Genomic DNA, 26,026 nt, shown 5'->3' with positions numbered 1-26,026 from the left:
ACGTAGTTACCAAGGACCGATTGGAATGGCTTACATTCCAATATAATAGTACTAAATATCTTAGATTCTTATTTTAACAGTTGATGTGGGGACTTTTTTAACTCTTAAAGTCTCAAAAGGTATGATTTTAAAGTGGTGCCATAACCTAGACCCCTTTGGACATTGTTATGTTGAGGGCTTAGTACATTTCAGAAAATAGTAACTCAGATTTATTGGGCAATTCATTATGTATATGGAATTAAAATTTATCAATACAATGTGCCATGACATCCCTAAAGTTACATTTTAAAATATTTTTTTGCTTCTTTGTGTTTTTCTGACCACTATCTCCTTTCTTTTCTTCGCCACTATTTCTTTTCCCTCTTTGCTACTAGGATCAGACAGCATAAATCGGGTAACTGCAAACATGGAAAATGGAGAAAATGAAGGAACAACTAAAATTATCGCACCTTCACCAATAAAAAGGTCAGTCAGTTAACTGAAACGACACACCACTATATGCTGTCACAGAAATGCTTTTTTTCTGTTGGCAAGGTTAAGAATCTTTTCACTCTGATAATTAACTAGTACTTTTGATGAAAAAACTGTGGGCCAAAGAATACTTTAAAATGCCAGTGAAATATAAAACATCAGGATATGTCCCTCTCATTTGAAGGAAATGCTCCTGCTGTCATAGCATGATGAAGTCAGAGATAGTGTGTGGTCTGCCTTCTCTGAGCAAAGTGAAAATTCCATGGGATTTTTTAAATGGCATGATATAATGGACTAACTCAGAGGGACCTGGGAAGTAAAGTAGATCATATTCACATTTATTGTACTGCGTTCATTACAGCGGTGCATTGAACTGTGGCCCTAGAAAGAGGGTTTATAGCATTTAGAGGCGCAGGGTTTCAGAAGGCAGTGATTGCATATGTATAAAGAGTTGTCATGGTCCTCTGCACCAATTTTCCCAGCAGCCTCCCCCAGCGGAAAGACCTTCTCTTAATATATTACGTGGACTGTTTCCCTGAAAGATCAGCCTTGTTCTCTGTTAAGGCGCTGTTTCAGCATCACTTTTTCCTATCTCGAATTATGTTCATGGAACAGGATGTTACACATAATGAGTAGCTTTCATCAGCTCACTTCCTAAATAGAGATTGCTCCACATGCATCATGGAGAAGTCCAAGCAGTCAGAAATACGTGACCTTGAGAGACATCTTAGATCATCTACTCCATCTTTCATTAGTAAATACTGGTGTTTTCATTCAACTGGGTTGTTGTTACTTGGAGGGATATAGTTTATGATTTCTCAGCAAAATAATTCTAAGTTATGGAAGTTCTCAGAGTTGCAGTGTGTCCCCAGGGTTTTGCCATCATTTTGTTTTGTTTAGTTATAGGGCGCTCCCTGTACAGGTTTTCTTTTTGGAATGACAAGTTCTTTGCTTTTGCCTACACTTTCGTTTACTGTGCTTCCCTTAGTCAGCCTCACGGCTGTGGCTAGTGAGTCATCTTAATCTGTATGTACAGGATATGCTTATGGTAAGTCCAACATAAGAACAGTAATCTTGCATGAAATTCAGATCCCAAGCCTTTTTAGAATGTACAGAAGGAGTTCAATCCCCTCTGTAACTGCATTCTTGCCGATAGGACTGATACCTGAAGGGCCGCCAAATTTTCCCACTCAAGCTCCAGATGAGAAATAGCTCAGGCAGTGAATGCAATTAATTTGCCCCCCAGGTTTTCATTATTCTTTCACTGCTCTCAATTTCCCTTTCATCTCCCTGCTGCATTTCTCAATCTCCCTTTTCTCTTTTCTTTCTGATTTATTAAACACAAACTCTTTACTGTTGTATTAAATCTACCATATTTATTACTTTTCCTCATTTCAAAAGTAAGGTTTTACTTTAGAAATTTGATCTTCCAAATATTTTTTAACCTTTATAAGAATAATATATTGCTCATATATAAGTAAAACATACCTACTATCTACTAATGCTCTGTTACGTGCCTTTGTCAAATATCTAATTTTTTAGGCTTAGGTTGTATTAATTCCTTTATGAATATAGTATGCTAGAGTACAAGTTTATTTTCATTTTTTGAAATGACCTTGTTATTTTCTCTCTCCTCTTTCTTGACTGTTACAAAGAACTCTGCTATGACCATATTCCAGGACTATTAAATAGAGGATTCCTCAAAAAGCCAGGGTTAAAAGTGGATTAAGAGTTAAGTAGATCTATCTTTTCCTGAAGTGGAGTCTCCCGGGGAAGTGAGAGGTGACACACCTCCCCTCCTCCCCTGGTGACGGAAGAGTTCTGATGAATCCTTTCCTTGTGTCTCCCATGTGTTTCTAAAACAATTTGTTGGGATTGAATAACAACTCAGTTATATTTACATTCTTAGGGCAGAAAGATAATACTAGGTCAGGAAATAGCATTTGAAAGTCATTCTGATTTGGAAGGATGAAGCCAAGATATGGCAGAAGCTGGGGGCAGAGAAAGTCAGTTCGGGTAGCCTGAACCTGGCCAGAGCTGACCGGCCTGCATAGATTCAGACCCAAGGCCAAAGCCAGTGGTCTCTGACCACTGCTGAAAAGAGGGAGCCAGCTTCATGAGCCCAGATACCCAACTTTCTTTTCTAATCAGCCTTCTTTTCTTGGCTTGCCGGTGCCCTTTTTTCCTATCCTGCAGGTGGACTCTTTAGAAAGGTTCTTAACAATTGATGACTTGGCATTTGGTTGACATAAAGAAATAAAACTAGAAAGAAAGAAGGGGAAAAGAGACCCCCAAAGTACTGCTGGAAACAAGTATTTTTTTAAATTAAGGTAGCCACTTTATATTCTTTCTGGAATGAGTCACAGGTATAAATAAAAACACATTTTAAAACATTTGTTAAATAATTTTACTGAAGAAATAAGTATGTGAGTTAATTTCCTTTTATTTTCTAGCTAATTTACTTTCTACACTCTTTTTATTTTTTAATTAAAGCTTTAAGAAAGCAAAGAATGAAAACAGCCCTGTTACCCAAAGAAGCAAATCTCATGTGCCGTGGGAAGAAAATGGCCCCCAGAGGTAAAGAGAATCATTGTTTTTACAAAGGAGAACAGTATAAAAGGGGTTAGCAATTGCAGCTTGTTAAATAATGGAATCCAACTGCTTTGTGGCTGGTGATGACTAACTGTGGACAAGTCAGTCAGATTCCTAAATCTGTGTGACCGAGAACTTCTGAAGTAGAAGTCAACAGGATGTGTCCTAACGTGAAACTTTCTCCCGGAAAGACAGAAAGGAAAATTTGTATATACTAAGAAACTGCCTGAAAGGGCATTAGGATGGCTTGGTGGTCATTAGAATATGCAAAATGACATATTAATGGTAATTTTCCCAATTTCATAGTTCTTGTAAAAACTTGAGTTGAAAACTATAGCTCATGAATAGTGCTTCTAGTAGACCTTTATTCCTAGAAATATAGAAATATTTAGTTTCTTTTGTTCACAACTACCATACCAGGAACAGACCTGCATCATAACTTACTGGCCATATAGTTACGGTGGTTCCAGGTCTGACCACACAGTGGTTCAGATTCTAGCTCTGCCTCTTTCCTAGCTACTTTACTTGGCTGCTTAATTAAACATTCTGTATTTCTGTTCTTTCTTTTCTGTTAAATGGGCCTAATAATTGTACTTCGGTGATTAGGGTTGATCTGGAGAAAAGCTGAGATAACGAATATAAAGCCCTCAGCTCAGGCAGCACCTGGCATGTGGTAGGTTCATCATAAGTGCAGATTGTTGTTGTTATTGCCACCATTTGTGTGTGTTGATTTCTTACCTGTTGAAGGCCAGTGAGACAAACCTGTTCCTGCAAAATGAAGATTTTTATGATTTGTTTACTTCTCCTTTCTTTCAAGAAGTCTTGTCAGCAAAGAGAACCATGTGCCCATGACCCAGTATTCCCCTGCAAGTAACAAATGTGCAGTCATGAACGCTTCCCTAGATCCAGGTTAGGGTGTTGCTCCTCCAGGCCCTCTGCGGACATCCTTGACCTTTCCTCTTCCACTCCAGCGGACTCTACAACTCCCCGAACGACCGCACGAAATCCCCCAAGTTCCCCTACGCGCGCCGCCGAAACCCCTCGTGTGGGAGCGACCATGACTCTGTACAGCCCACCAGGAGGAGGTAAGCTGAACGACCCTTGGTTTTAAATTCCCAACAGAAGCTCTGGATCCCAGCCGCATTTTAATCACAGGTTACTCTCATAGTATCATGATTGTCTCCCCATGGTAACAGAGAGCTTATGTTTTGGGTTTTTTTTTTTTTTTTTTAAACATCCTTATTAGAGTATAATTGCTTCACAATAAGGATATATGTTTATGTTTTGTTTTTAATTGAGATAAAATAAGCTAGGGGTCCTGAAGCATTTCTCTTAAACAGCCAGAGTTTCAGAGAATAATTTCATAAAATATTGATGGGAACTCGCTTTCTGTATTGTAGTTAAGACTAAATTTACAAAAATGTATATAATGTATTTTGAGAATAGATATTATATAGTATATATAATATGTGGTGTATATAATATATATTGTATTAATGGTACATATTAATATATAAAAGATTTAAATGTTTTGATCTGAGAAGATAGGATTATGTTTAGAGAGAAATCTCTTAGTTGAGACTGAGTGCTTTGCTCTCAGGACTGATATTGTTGCTTAAACTTGAGTAAAACCCCTTTCAAAGAACAGAGAAAATGAATCCTGTTACACTTTACCCAGCAGGTCACATTGTTTGTGTGATTATATTTGCGTGTGTGTACTTAACTAAAAAAAATTCATATCTAGCAGTTTTGGACTGTCTCTGCAAAGCAGCCTGGGCAATATGACAGGTCCAAGAGAGGAAGACCTAGAAATCACTTACCAGAGAACCTCATTTCATTTCTACCTGATGGGGACTGTGCTTTACTTTGGGTACCTACATAAATGGTATTTTATAAGTGACTTATAATTATGAGAAGTTCAGGTCATGTTTTCAGATAACTGTCAAGGTTCTTTTTGTGTACACTGTAGATTTAGAAAGCAGAAGCCCTTCTCTTTTCTCTGCCCTTGTTCGTACTCACTTGCTGGTCCATCCCTGTTTGATGTCTTCTACTTCTGCTAGTTTCCCAGAGTCTTCATCCCCAGCTTCCTCAAACCAGGTCCAACTTCACTGAAATCCTTTGGTGATTAAGAAGGGAAAGGTCATCACCTTCACCTAGTAGGACCGAGAAGGGGGAGCTAGATCGTGAGCAACACGATTAGATAGAATAATGGAAAAATAGCTGGCATTTACCATGTTCCAAGTACTGAGCAGATTCCTTGCTATGTGTTATCTCATTTGATCCTTATGATACCCCTATGGAAATTGGCATATGTATCATTCAGTCACTAGGCCTTTCCAGCAGAGAGGGATTAATGCAGGGATTGGTACACAAGTGTGAGCAGGACTGAAGGAACAAAAGGCAGAGAGTGGTGCACGTCTGCGACCTGGACGCTGTGCGGCCAGGAGTAAGAGGAGAGACGGGGGTGTCACCCAGAGAGTCAAGGCTGCTTCCGCCTTTCAGCTGGCCCTCAGGTGCCTGTACTTGCTGCTGGCACTGCCGGGGGCTCCGCCACTGTAGGAGTGACTCTTGCTGCCACTGCTGGAGGTACCACCGCCGTAGCTAACACTGTGGAACCCCCAGTTGTAAGGAGTGCAACAGTGGGTGCCACAGGTGCTGCCAGAAGCAAAATCACTTGCCCTTTCCTCCTGCCTTCAAATCTCTCCTGAGTGCCTAAGTGGCAAAGGAATCCAGGAAGATGTGATATTAAGGCCTCCAGTCTTGGCAATACAGGGGAGATTAACGGTGGGTCCAGATGGGACTTGAGAACCGATGGGAAATCCCTGGCCCAGCATTATTATCTCACTTTTACAGATGAGAAAACAGGCTTGGGGAGAAAATGGTAGCTGTTCCTTGTGGATAACTGTTCCAGTCTAGAAGTGGATCCAGGTCTGTCCGTCTGAAAAAGGCAGGGATAATGGGTCATCACTTAAGGCAGGGGAATAGATTTTCTGCCCTCCTTCCCTACCAACAATTGGTTCATCTTGGACAACACTTAAAACCAAGGCAACATCACTGGGAAACACTTTAAAGTGTATTTGTGTGTATATATGTGTTGAGGGGATGTGGGTAGTGGGAATTGCTAAATATATTAAGAATTTGGCACTGTTTGATTGTTAAATAGATAGGTTTTTATAGTTTTTCATCCTAAATTATTAGCGTACTTTTTCAGCATTCCCTAAATAAAATAATTACACACATTGAGCAGATGGTCATTTTTATTTTAATATGCTTGAAAATGAATTTATCAAGTTTTTACATTCTTTATCAAAATTTAGATTTTTTCCCCCGAACTAATTGCTTGAAATAGTCGGGAGCACACATATTCCCAAATCCAGACTTAATGACTTTTATACTGAGATACGTTTTCTGCTGGCTTCCTGTGAAATACAGAGAAGTAATTGTGGTGCGTGGACACAGGATCCTTTCATTGGCACCATCCAGAGGAAAGGCTTTTGATTTTATAGAGAGTCTTTTTGTCTGAGCATCAGAGCCTCTGTCTGGTTCTGTGTGGTACTTGAAAGGTCTCTTATTGGGCATGTGTGTTTTGAGGAGACTAGACATTGCTGCATGTTGGTATAAAGAGCTAGAGCTCATTCTTTGTTTCTTTCCACTCTAAATGCCCTATCATTGCCCTGTCCTTCTCAGTCTTGTTTTATCTTCACACATATTTACCTTGCCCTTGGGCACAAATCCCTGCATAGCTGGATAAACTCTGACATTTAAAACCGAGATTTGTCATCAGCATGGAGGAATCTCAAGGACTTAAATTTAATAATAGAAAATTCTATTTTGCAGTGCATGGCCAGGATAATATGTTTTGCAAAACATATCAAAATTTCTTATTTTGCCAGTTGTTTGTCATTAAATGGATAAATCTGTCAAATTCTGGCTGAGTCTAGAACACTGATCCTTAATCTTTTTGGGTGATAAAACTCTCTGAGAATCTGATGAAATGTTGGATTCATTCCGGAGGAGGAAAAAGTACTTAATTAAATACACGTACAAATTTTCATAGAATTTTTCAAGGTTCATGGAGACCCAGAAGCCTGCTTGTTTAAGCAGTCCTGTTCTAGAAGAAGAAAGCTAGCATACTTCCTGGCCAGTACAAGTTATTTTCACCCCTATCCATTTTCACACTCAGAAATGTTAATTAGTGCCTACTTTATGCCAGGCACTGTGTTAAACAGCACTAGAGAAAGTCCCTGCCCTTTGGGAGCTTACAGTTTGGGGAAGAAATACACGAATCACACAAATGCCTATGCAGTTATAACTTTTCTATGTCCTTGAGTGGGGAGTTAATAGGGTGCTTAGAGGGATTTATAAGAACTTGTTATTGTAACCTAACATGTCTCCAGAAAAGTACACATATCACAGGTATAACAGCTTGATAAATTTTAACAAACCAAACACTTGTGTAGCCAGCACCAATAGGGGAAGTTTTGCTGAGTCCTTGAGTCAAGGAGGTCAGGGAAGTGTTCCCTGAGGTTGGATTCTTGAGCTGGGTGCCGAGACCGGAGCAGGCAAGGAGAGGAAAGATCATTCCAGGAATGGGGGCAACATATTCAGGGGCCTTGGGATGGAACAGAGTGGGGAGCATTCGTGAAAAGGTTGAAAGACCAGTGTTGCTCAAGCACTGAGTGAACAGAAATGTGTTGGAAATGAGCCCAGAGAGAAAGATGAGGCCAGATCTCAAAGGACACCTGGACTTTGTTGAGGATTTTGGTCATTAGACCAGTGGTTTTTCTAAGGGGGTGATACCACAGTTGCAATTGTATTGGATAAAGATGATCCTTACTGTTCTGTGGAGAAAAGGTGGAAGAAGGTAGTAGGGGAAATAGACCAGGCAGCATATGAGTCCTGGCGAGAGAGAATGGGAGCTTGCGCCAAGGTGGTGATGTGGAGATATAAGGAAGTGAATGGTTTTGAGACCCTGTAGGAGGTAAAAGCAATGGGACTAGAAGGACCAAAATGAGGGGTGAAGGAGTGACAGATGTCAAGAATGAGTCCGGGCTTGTGCAGTTTCATGGATTGAGGTGTGATGCACTGAAATAAGAACCACCTGGACATTACAGGCTCAAAAAGGGTAGCTCTGAGTTTGGTTGTTGATAAGTTGAATTTGTGGTACCTTTGAGAAGTCCACTTGCGGGATTTACATGGATTGTTGGATATAAGTCAGGAGCTAGATTAGCCATCTGGACTGAAATATAGATTTCTCGTAGGTGTTAGTTGAAATATGAAATAGAGCTGAGGCTGTCTAGATAGACAGTATGGATAGAATGCAAAGACAAAGCCAGTGACAGAGCTGTGAGAAACTTTAGCATTTATTTGCTTTAGTTGAAGAGGATTAGTTTGTAAAAGAGTTAGAGAAATTGTGTCCATGTGAAAAATCAAGAGAGTGGAAAAGCTGGTTACTAAATAGCTTCCGTCTGTCTTCAGTCCCAGACTGCTAGAAGCCAGGCTTATATCTCCTAGGCATGAGATTAGAAAATCTCACTGTAAGATATGGACAGATACTAGGGAAAAGGCCTACAGATAGCAGCTTTCAAAGGATCCTCCAATGAAATGGTTGAGACTACCCACTTTACTTAGCTCCACATTGCAGTGAGGCCATCAGTTAACATGCACTGCACCATCCAGAGGGTTCCAGTCTTTTTAGTGCCTAATGCTTAAATACGAAGAGAGCCATAATCACCTGGCACTTGAGGATAGCATCTCGTTGGAAAGACAGAGACTGAACCAACAATTAGGAGTGCATGTGTGGGAACTCACAGGAAATAGAGACAATATAAGAAACAAAGAAAAATTTCTAAAAAAGTTTATTATCTTTAGAAAAGTGAAAACTGTGGTATTGAAAGGAAAGAGTGCATAAGAGTTTTCAGATTTTAAACTCGTGGGGTAGAATTTTACATAATTAATAGAAGGTTGGGAAGATAAAGTTAAGGAAATCTTTCCCAAAGTAGAACCAAAACAAAACAAAACAAATCCATGGAAATAAGGATTAAAAATGATCAAACCTGGATATCAATCATTTGACTAATAAAATTTCTAAGGGAAAAAAGACAAAAATTGCGGGAGAGGAAACTATTAAAGAAATAGTAAATACAAAAAAAAAAAAAAAAAAAAAGAAATAGTACAAGAAAATATCCCAGAACGGAATGATTTAACTCTATAGATAGAGAGAGCCCGCTGAGTATTTGTCATACTAGATTGAAAAATTAGATCCATACCAAGATCATTAAATTTCAAAACATTATAGATTAAGAAAGAATTTTTAAAACTTGGTGTCGGGGAGGAAAATGGGAGAGAAAAGAAAGTCCATGCACAAATGGTGACAAATCAGAATCGTGGCATTGGGCTGCTTAACAGCAAACGCAGGGAAAGAAGATAATGAGGCATTGCCTTCAAAATACTAAAGGAAGATTATTTTCAATTTAGGATTCTGTGCCCAGATAAACCATAATTATATGTGTAGAATAAAGACATTGTCAGAAATTTCAGCTCTCAAAACAAAAAAAAATAATGTACCTGCCACGCAGTTTTCTCTGTCAACAACTGGAAGTTCCACCAAAACCAAGACAAGAGGCCATGAGACCTGGAAATATGGGAACCATCAAACAGAAGCAAAAGGAATTCCCTGGTTCATGGTGAAGAGAGTTAACCAAAGTGACATTTGTGCAGCAATACTAGACAGCAGGCTGTTCAGATATGAGCAGGAGGGCAGAGGGCTCCAGGAGGGATGTAAATAGAACTTGCAGATTATCTGAGTATTCGTGCATCTCAGGAGGAGCTTTGCAGTTTTCTTAGAGTTGGGATGCAGAGTCAGTGAGAAGCATAAGGAAGACTAAGCAGCTGATAGGTACGTAGAAAACTAGGCAGTTATCATTGCTAAGAAAAACTTAAACCCATGTAAGAATGGAATTGTGTTCCTGAAACACTGTTTAGATCATCTGTGAACAGTAGTTATATAATTGTGTTTACATATCAATGTTATGTTATTTGATATAATTATGTTAGGAAAATGGAAGAATGAAAGTCGTGAATGTGGCATTAAAGAGCCATGTCTGCCCTGACTGGAGTGCAAGGGCACGTATAACAAAGGGTAAGGAAATGGAGACCAAAGGGCATAGATACCTCTCTCAAGAAGTGTGGCTTTGAGGGAGAGAGGAGAGACTGGGCAGGAAATCATGGGTGATGTGTAGTCAAAGTAGGTGTGTGTATGTTTAAATAGGAGAGACTTGAGAATGTTGAAAAGCTGGTAAAAGAATTTGCTATGAAGACAAGTTGAATATATGTGAGCGATAGGAGGGTAGTTAGTGACAGTCACTGAGTAGATAAGAGGTGATGGGACCCACACAGCACAGGTGAAGGGACTGACCTTAATTATAAGGACAGTTCCGTAAATAAGAGAGGGAGATGTTGGTCAGTTTTATTTTTGGTAACAGGAAGAGGAAAGAGTTCCCATCTGATGGCTGGCTACTTTTTGCTTTGGAAGGAGAACACAAAGTCATCTGCTGAAGCAGTGGTACTGTGGGTCAGAGGGTTGCGAGGTGAAAAGAGTTTGAAACTGCTTTACAGAAACTGAGAGTACTTAGATCAGAGAAAGGTGGTAGGATTGCTGGGTCATGTTGTAGATCTACTTGAGGTTATGCAAATGGATTTGTAGTGTAGCTAATATGCCCTTTTATATAACTTCATCCAGCACTGCTCAGCCAGCTTTTGCCGGCTGGCTCAGAGAACCTGGAGAGTCGGATTCACCCATACTTGGGGTTTTGCCAAAAAGACTGAACAAAAAACAGAGTTGGAGGAAGTTCCGAATACTGGAATACATGTTATTGAGATGATGGAAATCTGAGCTGAGTCAGGGAGGGAACGAAAAAAGGTGAGGAGCTGATGGAAAGTTGCGAGGTCTATAGACAGATGGTACTACTGAGGTCAAAGAAAGATAGAATGGAAGTCACTGAATAAGCAATAATAGTAATACTAATAATAGCCAGCATTTATTGAGTGCTTACAGTGGGCCGGGTCCTACTCTGTGCATTTTAAATATATTAATTCATTTTATCCTCATAACAACCCTGTGTGGGAAGTACTATTAAAACTGAGGCTCAGTAGAGAATTTGTCTAAATCACACAACTTAACAATGGATGGGATGGGATTCACATTCAGGGCTACAGAGCCCGCATATTTAACTGGAGTGCCCCATCGAAGCTGTTTGAAGGTAAATAGGAAGTGGTATTCAGGAAGGAAAGGAGATTTCAGTCAGAGAGCAGTGTTTGCTGGTAGTTACAGATGATAAAGTCCAAAGTGTGACCATGATGGGGTTGCTGAGTTGTAGTGAAGAGGTCATTAGAGAAGATGACAAGGGACATGGAGCCCAGGGTGTTGGAAAGGGCATTTGGGTGAGAGCTGATGTCAGATTATGGCAGAACTTGGCTTGGTTGATTGTGTTACTGAATTGGGTTTGTTTGCCCAACTTTGCAGCAAGCCAAATGCTGAGATGCCAAGGTTTGCTTCAGAGAAACGGTTTATTCACGAGACAGCCAAGCAAGGTGAAGGGAGAACAAATCTCAAATCTGCCTCCCTGAAGATAGGGCTTAGGGTTATTCATGGGATAAAGAGGCAGGGTGGTCTGAGGCGTGGGGAGAGGAGACTAGAGGTAAGAAGAGGGAGGTAATCGGTGGTCTGTGCAAATGTAGTCGAGCTTCATGGCTCTTCATAGGACACATGTTCAAAAAATGGTGGAGTTAAGATGTTCTGAGGGTGGAGGTTTTGGCCCTCTGACATCTAAAGGTCATCCATCAGACACTCACGCAGGCCCAGTTGAATGGTGAGTGGTTTCAGCTGGTCTGAACTGGGCAAGAACTAATTCCAAGTTCCTGAAAAACAACTTAAGCAACCATTACCATTGTGACCCATATGTCAGAGGTGTTATGTATAAGGAAGCTGTGGGCATCTAGTTTAAAATCAATTGAAAGCACACGAGGCGGGACTTTCCTGGTGGCACAGTGGCTAAGGATCCGCCTGCCAATGCAGGGGACACGGGTTCGATCCCTGGTCCGGGAAGATCCCACATGCCGCGGAGCAGCTAAGCCCATGCACAACGACTACTGAGCCTGCGCTCTAGAGCCCGTGAGCCACAACTGCTGAGCCCATGTGCCACAACTACTGAAACACGCACGCCTAGAGCCCGTGCTCCACAACAAGAGAAGCCACTGCACTGCAACGAAGAGTAGCCCCCGCTTGCTGCAACTAGAGAAAGTCCGCGCGCAGCAACGAAGATCCAACACAGCCCAATCCCCCCACCTCCCCCCCCCCAAAAAAAAGCATGCGAGGCAGGTTAGGTTTGATGGGCCTAATTAGGTTAGCACTCGGTCTCAACTGCAGACCTAGGAACTACAGATGAACCCCTTCATTGGATGAATGGAACTTACCAGACATGTTGTGCATAGTTATTTATGATCTGTTTGTAGCCCCTGCTAGATTGCTGGCTTCTTGAGGCCAGTTGGTATTATGTTTCTGGGAGCAATCGTAGGGCTGAGCATATATGTGTGACTGACGTGTTTGGTGAATGGATGACTATGTAAGGGATGTACGTTAACTGAAGTGAAACTCATTTTGGTATGCTTTCCTTAGCCAACTGATAGTTTTCTATTCTCCTTAATGTCTTCGTTTGTTTGTTTTCCATAGGAGAGCCCATAACAGTGGTGAGGACTCAGATCTAAAGCAGAGGAGGAGGTAAAGGAAACAAATCGGAAGGAGGGTCGAGGGAGAGGGAGGGGCTTAGCAGATGAGCACAGCCCAGACCTGAGGCAGGGGTGGGGAAACGTTTTGTTTTATTAGTGGCTGCTTTAAGAGTATTGTAATTCTTTCTTAACTTTGAAATATCAGTTTTGGCTTCAACTGGTTCTCAGTCTTCCTTTCTTAACATCCTTAGGAGTTTCTCTTTTTTTCTTTTTTCTGCTCCTTTTGTCTTAAAGGAGCTGTCTCAGTTATCTCTTTTTTTTTTTCTTTCTTTCTTTTTTTTTTTGCCGCACCGTGCGGTGGCACGCAGGATCTTAGTTCCCTGACCAGGGATCAAACCCGTGCCCCCTGCAGTGGAAGCGTGGAGTCTCGACCACTGGACCGCCAGCGAATTCCCTCGGTTATCTCTTGCTACATTAAAACCACCCAAAGCTTGGTGGTTGAACATAACAACAACCGTATATATCTTGTGTGATTCTGTTGATTGAACAGACAGTTTGTTAGCTAGTCTAGCTAGTCCCTGGCAGAACGGCTGGCAGCCTGGGACCTCTCTCTGCACCTGGCTAACTTAGGTGGCAGGAAGGAAGCAGAAGCTACCAGCCCTGTTAAGAGACTGTCCTAGAACTGGCAGAGTACCCCTTACACCTTCTTCTGCTGGTAAAAATCAGTCACAGGACCAGCACAAATTCAAGGGGAGGGGAAATAAACTCTCCCTTTCTCCATGAAGGTAGGGGTTTGACAGGACTTTTGTGTCCATATTTAGTCCACCCCAGGGGCTTTTAGCTTTTCCACGTCAGAGTTTTGTTGGAAGTATTTGTTTCTGTGGTCCCTTCTGGGAGCATGGTGACATTTGCTTTAATCTGCTCTCATTTCTGTAGACATTCAGATGCCTGGCTGAACTGAGAAACTGACTGGGAGAGGGCTACGACAGCTACTTATGTTTGGATTAGTAATTTTACTGCAAAATTAATTCTAAAGAACCAACATGAACCTTTCTGAAATTTTTCATCTGTCATAAATGTGGGTTTTTTGGTTTTTTTTTCCTTTTGCTCTTATTTTGTTTTCAGGTCGCGCTCACGCTGTAACACAAGCAGTGGTAGTGAATCAGAAAATTCTAATAGAGAACACCGGAAAAAGAGAAACAGGTAATATTGGAAGGTCGTGGTTAATGGGAACTCTGAAATCAGAGGCTACCACTGGTCGTAGAAGCTGTGTGTCCTATGAATTTCTATGCCTGATTTTTCTCATCTGTGTTTAAGAAGGAATCTGGCATGATTTTAAAGCACTGTTTTAGGAAACCTCAGCTCTTTGGACTGAGTTTCTTATCTTTATAATAAGATGATTAAACAATTTGACAGTGAGGTTCCTTCTTGTTAATATAAAAAATGATGACCTATATTTAGGTACAACACGTGGTGAATTTGTTTAAGGGTGGTAAGAAATTCTACCATTTGTAGAGCGATTTCTCCCTGAAGTGTCTTTTAACATGACATCACTATCCTTTGCCCAGCCAAAAAATGAGACACTCATAGTTGCATAGTTTTGGCCTTATGTATGTGTACATGCAAATATGTGTTTATATTCGTGCCAGGCGCACACAGTTAGATGGGTAAATGCAATTAGTTCATATCTTTAAGACTTATTTTAAGAGCTTGTGAATGACATGATTTGACATGTAATCAATGTCAGTGATGGCTTAATGCACTAATCAGTTCTTCCTAGTTCCGAAATACTTATTTGAAAACAAGTAATCATGTAATGAAAGAGCACCAGTTTGGCGAGGTGAGGTATTTGGTTACCAGTTATGCCAGTTTCCAACCCAGTGGTTCTCAAATGGGGACAGTTTTGTCTTTCCCTGTGTTCCCTGAGGACATTTGGCAATGTTTTGGGATACTTTTGGATGTCACAATTGTGTGGGGGGGATCGCTGCTGGCTAGGAAGGCTGCTAAACATCTTCCAATGCACAGGACAGCCCTCTACAACAAAGAAATATCTGGCCCCAAGAGTGTCCATAGGGCCACTGTTGGGAAACCGGTTCTCACCTGACGTGGAGTCTGGCTTGGTTACTTTATTTTTCTGGGCCATCTTTTTCTCCTCTGTAAAATGAGGAAGTTGGATAAGATAATCTCCAAGGTCCTTCTTTAGTGCTCAGAGCTCTTGTGCTGGTCATGCATTGAACTGGCCTCCCTCTCTAACTACAAAGGCTGTGTAATAACAGCCGAGATAGCACTGTAAGAGTGGGCCATTTTCTTAGGAAGCTTTCCATGTGGAGCCTTCTTAGGGGCGGGCATCACACTAGATAGAGGTGAGATCTCAGTGTGTAAGGACACCTTTCTCAAGGAAATGATTTCAGTTTCTTTATCTATAAAAAGCCAAGTGTGGAGGGTAGCTCTCCCTCAGGTACCCTCTTCCTGCTCTAAAATTCAGTATTTCTGCACAGACAACACAAAACAAAGCAAAACAAACAAACAAAACAGCCTCCCTCTCCCATTTGTACTTACTGATCAAGCCAGTATCTTAATAAATATATTTCTGTTTTGCTTGGTGTATTCTAAGTTGAGCTCATAGGTGCTCTATTCTCAACTTCTCAGAAGGTAACCTATTTAAAAACAGTGTCTTTTCAGGCCAAAAGTGCTCACGGTGACATTTGCTATTAAAATGAAACACTATTTAAAGGTTGCCAACAAGTTCCTAAATAGCTCATTACTGATCTAGGGGCACTGGCTTCAATTTTCCTTCTAGGTGTTTTCTCCCTCTACCCCAATTTCTCCTCCCACCCCAATTTCATGAACAATTTTTTAGACTGGCTTTCTTTGCACTGTATTTTAGAATGATGGTGGTTCTGAATGTTTAAATGCAAATGTACTTTGTAAGGCTATTAATGAGAAATTGCTTTCAAAACACACTGACACAAAGGTTTTCAAAATCATTTCTTTTACCTGCAGAGATATTGCCCTAGGGTTATATAAGCTGCCTGTGTCTGTAGAAGATGAGGTCTGGACTCTAGCTCTCAGGGGCATAGCAAAAAGTGGGCAGAGGAAGAAACATGTCTTGCAGTTCCAATATCCACTCCTGAAAATCCTGGTGTAGGTACAGTGTGCAGGGAAAGATGGTGCAACACATTACACTGCCCTTGGGTGCCACGTACCCATTACACAATGCTGCCGCTAACCCCTCCGTCCCATTATTAGCCTTTAAAATTTTGCCAGAACCCAGTCATTCCGCCTCGGGATACATGGGTCTGAGTATTTATACTGCGGCCCTGCTGATGGTCCCATTACAGACACAGTATGTCTTGTGTCTGTAATGAAGGGTTGTCAAATGATGTCTGACTTTCTGCTTTGGGGGAGAGAATGAATCTCTTCAACCTCAGTTGTCCTTCCTTATTTTGGTCGGAAGCGTGACCCAGCCAAGCTCTCACCAGCGTCTTTTGTGCTTTTATTAAAGGACTCTGGTAACCCTAGAATGGGGCAAAGTGAATCTTGAACATGCTGATGTTCTGCTTCCTGCCAGCAAGGTCTCTAAATTCAGCCCTGGATGCTTCCTCACTTTGGAAGCCAGAGCCTGCACCTGACACACCCCACTTTCCTGTCTCCCCAGGGGAACTGTAGCCTGAGGCAGAGGGACAAAGACTGCACATTTGCTTTTCAAGCACTGTTTTGAAGCCCATGATGTGTCCAGTGGAACTCTGGACAGAGTTCCAGAGAGACTTTCTGGAGACTGTGTGTGGTCTTTGGGATGTTCTTCCCTATGCTACTCTTTCTTGCTGTTTTTTTGTTTTTGTTTTTGTTTGTTTGTTTGTTTGTTTAACATAAGGAAGGTCTCTCCTATTAGGCTTGAGACAATTCTGTGTAAATACTGTTTTTTCACAGTGTCTACCCGTTGGATTTTGAGCTGTCTTGCTGTTCCCATGGATGACAATTTCAATATCTCAGATTTTGTGTTCGGAGAAACACAGGTTAACAAGACAATGTTCACAGATCAACTTTATCCAAAGCAGTAGTTGTGGCTTTTAACAACCATGAAAAAAAAAATCATAATCCACATCGACTCTGGAAGGCTAGTATCAGAAACAAGGATTGTTGTTTAGATTCAGTTTTAGAAAAATATGACTGTAGGTAAGCACCCCCTCTGTCAGTTTTGGGTCTAGAGCTAATGAGGCCAGATGGGTGAGGGCTGTGCAGTAACTGCAGGGTTTCATTCCACAGAAGTTTTCGACAACACCAGAGGCTTCGAGCCTCCTTTGTTTGGGGAATTGTTTATGTCTTTCTCAATCCCCTTTCACTTCAGTTGTTGTTTCCTTACTGTTTTCATAATCTGCATGGGTACCTACAGTTCTCTAGCTTTTAAGATTTGAGAAAATAGATTTTTCCTCCCTTTGTATAATACCTGGAAGTTGGAGCACAGTTTCTTGTGATAACATCTCAGATGACAGAAAGTCCTTATTTTCCCCTCAGTGTCTCTACTTACACCCTCATCTTCATTTCTCTTCTCTTGCCTCCCTTTTTACTATATCACATTATTTTTCCTCACCCAGTTTCCTTTTTTTTCCTTTTCTTAGCTTCTTTCTCACTCTTTCTTTCCTGTCTTCTCTGACTTCTGTCTCTGTTTAGGAGCCAGTGATGTGTCAAAAAACCCCCAAGGGTGTGGGTCAGGGTTTTGGTTCTGCCATGTCCTGCTGTTTGACCTTGGGCAGCTCATTTAACAAATTTAAACTTAGCTTTCTCATCCCTAAAATGGAGTGCATACTACCTGATCTGCTTTCTTGAATGAGTTACTGCAAAGACCAAATGAAATCTGAGAGGTGATAGCACTTTGGCGGAGGGAGCCGGACGGCTTAATATCTAATTTTGGAGTCACTGCCTCTTTCTTTGGCTGTCCCCACCTCTCCTACACCCTCTTTCCAGCCTTTTCCACTTTTCTTTTAACCTTGTCTTCCATTTCCCTATCTTCCCTAACTTTACACATTTGTATTTTCAGACTAGGCATTCTTACCCTCTGATTGATGGGTAGGTTGTAGGGGTCTCATAACCCCGAGAAATTGTATGTAACATTCTTTGTGTTTCTAAGTATACAATTTTCTGGCGATAGTCTGTAGATTTAATCAGATTCTTAAGGGGGTGTCTGACCTCCAAAGAGTTATGAAGTGGTCATTATGACCTAAATAGTGAGAGATAGATTGATATTGGGAAATGGAATTGGTAGGATTCAATTCACTGGTAGGATTGAAAACTAAAAGGCTACAAATTTCTTTTCAGATTACTTACTTTGTTATACTGATTTGTGAAAAAATCGGTTGAATTAAATTCATCAAATTGGAAACCTACCAAGTACAAAGCAGCATGAAGTTAATGTGAATATTAGATTGCATTATGTTTTACTAGTTAGAATTTTGAATCTTGTACCTAAGATCAGTCGTCTTTATGGGTTTGAGCCCCTGGGCCATGCTCAGGACTTGCCCACAGTGTATGTTGAAGGAGGACCTAAGAGGTAGACATATGAGAGTGAAGCCTTTCATAAACCAGCTTTCCCTGAAAATACCTTGAGCTTAATAAAATATCCTTCACGTTCAAAGAAACCGGTCTGCAAAATATCCTTTGTGCTGTTGATGAAAATCAGCACTCCTTTGGGCATTCACTGGGGAGGATCTGTGGATTACTCAGTCATTAGCTTTGATGTGTTGCTAGGCTTTTAGGATTTGAAGTGGGAGATTTGGAGGAGGTGGGCAGTGAGGCAGAGAACTAGTCTGGTGTTTTTTGCATAAGCATAAAAGTGGAAGTAACTCTGGAGCCTGGTGAGGATTAAAAGGGTAAGAGAAATGAGGGAAGCTGGGGGTAAAAGCTGGACTAGAATAAATTGGCAACAGGGGACCATTTGGACCTTTCCCAAATTTCATTCTGGGATGTTTGCATCATAATCACATGAGTTATGTACATGAGGTGATGTGTGTGCACACGTGTGTGCGTGTGTGGGTGAAATAGAGCTCAGAACAAAGAACGGGGGACGGTGCGTTATGAAGTTTGAAGATGCTTTGAAGATCTCTGTGCCTAGGAGCTGGTTCCTTTACCCTCTGAGTTTTAATTTTCACACATGCAAAGTGGGATAATACCTGCCCCGCCTACCTCACGGGGTTTATAAAGATCTGAGATCATGGATGCGCTTTGAAAAGCACAAAGGGCCCTGCATGGGCAGGTCCTATTCGATTGGCGAGAATGTTCAGCGCTGCTCAGTGTTACCTGAAGTCCTGTTGGATCTGCAAAGTGGGGCCCAGCTCCCTTTAACAATAAAGAAGTCAGTATTTCTAACAGGAATTTGTTCTGCCACAAACGTTGTTAGAGTTTCTGCCTGCTTTTTAGACGTCTTTTAGAATCTGTATCTGAATAATGGATTAAGATGGTTTGAAGTATTTTAAATGTGTTCCACAGGTCTTTTATATTATTTTTCTGAAAAAAGAAAGAAACCATCCTCTGTGGCACTGCAGCTAACAGGGACAATACATTTGAGCCGGGGAGATCTAGATCACGGCTTTGGCAGGGTTTTGTTGTTGTTAGAGTGATAACACAAAGCAAAGCATTCCTGTCCCTCTGCCCTAGGGAAAAAATGTGGTTTTGATGATGGCAAACTTAAACCAAGGGACGTTTCTTCCACATGGCCTGAAAACAGGTAACTGTTTCCTTGCAAGCATTCCTTCCTGCCTGGTCCCTGTCCCTGATTGAAGAGTCGGGGCTGGCTGCAAACCAGGTAAAAATTGCGGGTAGGGAGAGGGCAGTTCGTGCAGAGCAAATGGAAATGATGTTCACCGTGGTACAGATGACACAGGGTTCTGATTTCCACTTTAATAAGTTGTATTAAGATTTAGACATTTGATGTGGATTATTTAGGGATTCCAGAGCATAATCCAAGTTGACAGAGATGACTGTGGAAGTGCGGAGCTGCAGCAAATGAGGAATGCTGTCAGATGACTAAAAGCAGAGCAGGTTGAACATCCTGAAAACAGAAGGAGAGTTTGGGGAGGGAGATGGCACCAAACGCAGCCCGTTTTAGCAGGGAGAGCATAAGGAGTAAGTGGAAGAGATAGAAGCACCTTTAAGAGCAAATGAGAATAATTTATTGATGGTGGGGGAAGGTGGGAAAATGAATGAATTTTTTGCTTGCTGGTCTTCAGGGAGTATGTCGACAGATGCCTGGAACCAACATAAATTTCCCAAGGGAAGAAAAACTACTGAAAAAAAAAAGAAGACTGGTTTATAGCATGTGATCCAAAAATGAGAGCAGTGGTTGAGAAACACAAGTCCACAGTTCCCAGCTGGGAACTGCAGATTTAATATTAGCAATGGAGTGGTTGTATGAAGCAATTGTCTGGGAAGTTGTGCTATTGCTGAAGAGTGGAGAGTTTTTTTTTTTTACCGTATCTGACTGGCTTATAAATAAAGCACAAATAGAGAACCATAATTTTAAAGCTGGAAAGGATCTTTACAATAATTCAGTAGATGAAGAAACAGACCTACCAAAGAAGGGTAAGCGTTTTGCCCAGGGTCTGTGAGTCAGATAATGACAGAGCTGGAACGAGGCTGAACTCAGGAGCGATGGGTATTGCTCTTATCACCTGGAAGTGTCATTATACACTTGCTCTGTAAGATTTCTCAAGTTCAGTATTACACATGGTCTTTATCTCAGTGAATGAGAAATGAATTAAGAACTGGTATAAAGGAAGGTCCTATTAGGAACAAAACTTCCCCGGGTAAAGGTAGAGGATGAAGTAAAACCCGCGGGGATTTGTATAGGAATTCATTTGGTACTGTGAAGAATTTTGCAGAAGAGGCAGAACTATAATTGGGAAGATAGGGAAGAAGAGACTAGGAACAGTCATTATCTTCATTATTGTTGTCAAACGATTATATGACGTTTCGTCTTCCAAACCTTTTGCAAACTTTAATTAAGTGTCAAATGCAGTTAAAATCTAAATTGCACGGATAGCCTGAAAAAGTAGGGTGTTGAAGTTTGGTGAGACATGGAGGAGATGTATCAGAATTCTCTTATTCTGAAACATTATTGGAGAATGCTCTATTCTAGAGCGACGCTGTCCCTCGTACCTTGATTAAAAAGCAAAAACCTTCTTACGGTAAGGCTTCTTAGCCCAGTTGCTAACTCTCCTTGGTTGTACGTGAGGAAATAGACAAAATGTGATGCATGTAGAGTTATTGCCTTAATGGATACAGGAAAGAAACAGCAGTTTTTGAGGTTCAACTTTAAATATGACATTTGAAAATGAATACATTCCCAGTGAAAATTTCAACGGACTCCTTTTCCCCCTTAAGACTTTCATGACTATCTGTCATATAAGACATTTTGACTTTCTAAAAGGTACTATATTGATATAATGCTTACAGTGTTTTTATTCTTCATAATGTAAATACCCACATTAAAATTAAAACGTAGCAGGAAAGGAGCAAAAACCAACACTTTGTGTGTGCTACACCTAAAGAGAAATGAGACTTATAAGGTAGAATCATGATTGGATATGTCTTTTACGTTTAAAGATTTCTTTAGTTACTCATGCATAAACAAAATAGTTAACTCCTGCCTCATAAGGACTCAGTGTTACAATATTCTTGCCTGTAGGGCTAGGGTTTTTCCTTTCCATGTAGCATCTGTATTTTCTGGAGCAGTTCAGTGATGGAAGAAATGACACTTTCATTCTTGTAATGAGGTACCATTAACCAGAGGCCTTTTGTAAGGGTGTAATTTCAAACTTCATTACAGACTAAGGCAGCCACACCACCCGTTACTCAGGAGAATGTGCTTCTGTTGTGACTCTCCAATGAGCCTTACATTTTTAATGTACCTTGTTAGAATATTTATGAAAGAGTATCCCCAGTAGAGGGCAACTGTCTTTGGAACATGTGGGTCCCAAGGATATTAACTGACACGGTTTCACTGCCCTCACTTTCGACTTTTTGATTAGGAAAATAAAAGTTAAAGGTACATGGCATCGTCTGAAATTCTTTCTGATTTAGTTCTTATTATTAGTAAGGTACAAGAAATATATGTGTTCTTGTCTCAGGAGTTTTAATTTTTGTTATCAGTGTAAAACCTCAATATGAAAGTAGCCAGCTAAATTCCACAATAGAAGAATGAGCATATACTGCTTGTGCTTCCTTTGAACTGTCTACGGAATGTTTCTCTAGGAAAAGTATGTTTGCCTCAGTCAGGTTTCACCCTTGCTGGTAGGCTTGACCTCTCAAAAATATTTAAGGATGCTGATTTACTGATTTAAAAAAAAAAATAGTGAAATTTTGTCCTGTCCACAAACTGTGCAGCGATTTAGCTCAGAATGGAAGCTGTAGTCTAAAAGACTCCAGGCTTAGGAGTTGCCAGGACCTGGTGTTATGTCTACCCCGGGCAATGCAAAGTGTGGGTTCCTGTGGGAGGGAAGACAGCTCCTTGCCAGCCTGACGCCTTCCCACTGTCTCTTCCTAACTTTGGATCCCTCAGTCCTGGGAGAGTCCAGGACAGTTCCCCCCGAGCAGGTCTGGTGGGTCACTCCCTGACTGTCACATGATACATGGAATGGCTTGGAGGTGTAGGTTCTGGCTTTGAAAATACATATACATACACGTGTGTGTGTATGCGCACATGGAATTTTCAAATGAGAGTGTTTGCTTCAAAGACTGATTAATAATTATGACCTCGTTGTATACCTTCTCATATTTTTCTTCAGATGTTTCTAATATTCAGATTCATATGTTCAGTTTTCATTTCCTCTGCACATGTCATTAGAAGAGGGAACTATGTTCTTGAATTTCTGAAAAATACCATGACTGTATCCTGTTAATATTCAAATAATAGCCTATTAGGAATGAAAGCTTTAGTGAGGAAATGTATACAGTTCAAAGACTTGAAGTGTGTTACAGATAATTTTTTACTTAACACAATTCCTCTTTAATCTAGAGAGATTTAAATAGCTTCTTCCTCATAAGCTACTTTTTTTTTAAAATTGGAATTTGCTTTCCATTGTCTCTGTTTAAGTATAAGTGAGATGAATATATGTCACTCGTCTACTGGTTTGCATTATAAGCAAATCCAGATATCCACCCCACAGTCTGTACTAAGTGCTGTAACAGAGCAGCGGAAAGACATCTGTTCAGTGAGAGAAATGACTCCAGACTTGTCTATTCTTTTCATTTCTGTTTCGAAGCAGTTATGCTCGTGCAGTCACAGTACTGGGATGATAACCGTGCAATTCCATGCTGCTCTCCCACGCCCCGGGAGCAGCAGTCCAAAAGAAACACCCTGGAGCAGCTTCCTCAAGAACGTATATCAATTCAGAGTTAAAGATTCAAATAACAGGTGTTTGATTTTTGCAAGCAATACTCATGGCTTCACAGCATCATTGCAGTGCATTCCAGACATTATTTACACATTAATTAAGCACTTGCTTTAGTTAAGTACTTGGTTCCCTCTCTCCCCTGTAACACCTCACCCTCATTTTTAGAAAGACTTGATGCATCAAAAGTCCGAAACTTCTGCAGGCTGAGTGTGGTCCCTGGATGGGTTTTGCCATGTCCATACAGTATTTCACATTCATAATTGGTTGCCATTACTTAAAAAATAGAAGAGTTTATTTAAAAAAAATCCAGATTTGTGGATTATCTTTTAAAAACTGAGAGGATGAAGTAACATTGTCCCGTGCTCTTACATGGCAAGTGCCTGTGCCCCCCAGTACCCCCTCCCACCTGTTTCCCTGTCCCTCATTTTACATTCCCTGCAGGGCCCCTGGCCACGCTGAGTGCTGAGTGCTGAGTGCTCAGCCCTCATTCCCTCTTAAGCATGTGAGCAGCAAGACCAGAATGCTCTGTGCCTACTCAGTTGCTCAGGCATTATGCCACCATATTTAAATTTTTTTATTTGTAGCTTTGTGTCTTAAAAAAATGGAAATTGTATCTGGCACTTATTGTGCATGAAAACTTGGACAATTTGTGAATTTTTAAGAGCATTTCAAAGGAAAACTATTCATTGCTGTTTTACTTAGTATATTTATATAAAATGATTTTGTTTCATGATTTAAGATTGTGTAGCAGACACCACTGTTTCTTTAGTCGAAACCTAAATATGTTTTATTTTTTAATTAATTTATTTATTTTTGGCTGCGTTGGGTCTTTGTTGCTGCGCGCGGGCTTTCTCTAGTTGCTGCGAGCGGGGGCTACTCTTCATTGCGGTGCGCGGGCTTCTCATTGTGATGGCTTCTCTTGTTGCGGAGCATGGGCTCTAGGCGCGCGGACGTTAGTAGTTGCCGCATGTGCGCTCAGTAGTTGTGGCTCGCGGGCTCTAGAGCGCAGGCTCAGTAGCTGTGGCGCACGGGCTTAGTTGCTCCGTGGCATGTGGGATCTTCCCGGACCAGGGCTCGAACCAGTGTCCCCTGCATTGGCAGGTGGATTCTTAACCACTGCGCCACCAGGGAAGCCCCTAAATATGTTTCAAATGAGTTTTGGTTTCGACACATGTCTTTTTAATAGAAAATTTTAAGCCGGGGATGAAGTCTGAAAATAACCAATATATGTTTACGTATTTATATATAAATATTATATACTTATCTACTTATGGATATATTAATACGGTTAATACATTCCTAGCTTTGAGTGATTATGGTAATATTGCAAAATAACTTTTAAAAACATGTTTAGGATGAACTGATAAAGCACCACATATGTGGATGTTAATTTTAGATGAATGGTCTTTCTTTCAGAATACGGCAGGAGAATGATATGGTTGATTCGGCGCCTCAGTGGGAAGCTGTACTAAGGAGACAAAAGGAAAAAAACCAGGCGGACCCCAACAACAGACGATCCAGACACAGATCTCGTTCGTACGTGCTCTCTCTTTATGCCTTGATTCAAAAATTCCGAGCTTTTGGTAGCATGCAGAGTCTAGGGCACATTGGGCTGTCTCTTTGAGGTCTTCTAAAGTGATTTAGTTCAACCATGATTATCCCACTGTTTATTTGTCATATATACCTTTTTATATTTGTTATGCTCATCAACTATATCTGAAGCAGTAGAAGTTGGAGCACAGCCAAAGCAAAATGTCATAAAAAACAAGGCTATCAAAATCATGTTTTGTTTTGTTTTTAAACAAAAGTATATATTCAACTGAATAAGTAGGAATAGTCTCCTTTGTTCTGGAGCCTGGCTGTTGGTGAAATACCTGCTGCTTATCTCAATTTGAGTCTGCAGAATCCTCTGAAGTCTTGTTCCAGATTAAACCAGATGTGAATAACTTCCCATCAAATCACCATTTGTGAGCAGTAGTCAGTGAGTGATTCATTACACCCCAGTGTTGAGATTGGCCTGCTCCTTCTGTTGCTAGGTAATGCCATGTGTGAGCATAATTACCCCATGATGATGAGGTTGCCAGTTCACCAAATTAATTTTCTTTTGCACTGATAAAGTTTATACTTAAACAAAAATGTTTGCATCATCCAGATTTAGACTCTCCACACCCACCTCTTGTCCCAAAGCATACCTTTTTTTGTTGTTGTTGTGCAAGAAGTAGATTTACTAATAACGGATGCACAAGCGGTCAGGCAAGGGGGCTCTGCCCTGAGAGCTAAGTGGGAAAGCAGCTTTGGTTAGGGAGATTCACACTCCGTAGTCAGAGTGTGGGCCACCTTAGAAGGTGAGAGGCCCTGGGAGATACACCTTCCATAGACAGAATGTGGTCCAACTCAAAAGGTGAGAGCGGCCCCAAAGCATACCTTTTTAAAGTGAGCTGGACCTAACTGCCTATCCTTTTATGATCCTGGGTGGTTAGATGTCTGGTGTTGCCTACTTGTGGAAGGAGGGATGGTGTCTCAGCAGGGCGGTGGGAGGATGCCTGGGATTGGATGGGAGGCAGAATCTAGAGGTAGGTGGGGAGCTCTGAGGGAGCCGGGCAGAAGGGTGCCAGTTCAGTTTCGCAGAGGCCAGGAGCGGGCTCCAGAGGGAGCACCGCATAACCCTAGGGGGCTCTGCTCAGCCTTAGAGGCTTGCTTTCGAATGAGAAGTTAACGCATAATGTGTGTGTGTTTTTATCAGTGGTGCATCATAACGAATGATGTCTGTTTCTTCTCTAATAGAAAATTTGCAGGTAGTCACTAAGCACTGTACACTCTATAGATTTATTCTTTACTCCATTTGTTTT

At 41.1% G+C, this 26,026-nt stretch overlaps 1 protein-coding gene across 7 annotated transcripts in view; it reads left to right on the top strand.

Moving 5' to 3' along the window:
* Positions 1-26,026, top strand: part of EPB41L4A (erythrocyte membrane protein band 4.1 like 4A) — a 263,468-nt gene that overhangs the window by 215,695 nt on the left and 21,747 nt on the right. For 4 of the 7 annotated variants that reach the window (XM_082455773.1, XM_082455776.1, XM_082455774.1 and 1 more), the window contains exons 13-18: positions 375-465; positions 2,965-3,048; positions 4,035-4,148; positions 12,794-12,841; positions 13,915-13,992; positions 24,594-24,713. In XM_082455773.1, the coding sequence (XP_082311899.1) occupies positions 375-465; positions 2,965-3,048; positions 4,035-4,148; positions 12,794-12,841; positions 13,915-13,992; positions 24,594-24,713 (535 nt within the window). The other 3 variants (XM_082455779.1, XM_082455775.1, XM_082455778.1) reach the window with 3 other exon arrangements.

This window comes from Balaenoptera physalus (assembly GCF_965194825.1).
Source record: "Balaenoptera physalus genome assembly, chromosome: 3".
Lineage (NCBI taxonomy): Eukaryota > Metazoa > Chordata > Mammalia > Artiodactyla > Balaenopteridae > Balaenoptera > Balaenoptera physalus.
The sequence above is the reverse complement of the archived record's forward strand: the minus strand, read 5'-3'. Positions and strand labels throughout refer to the sequence as shown.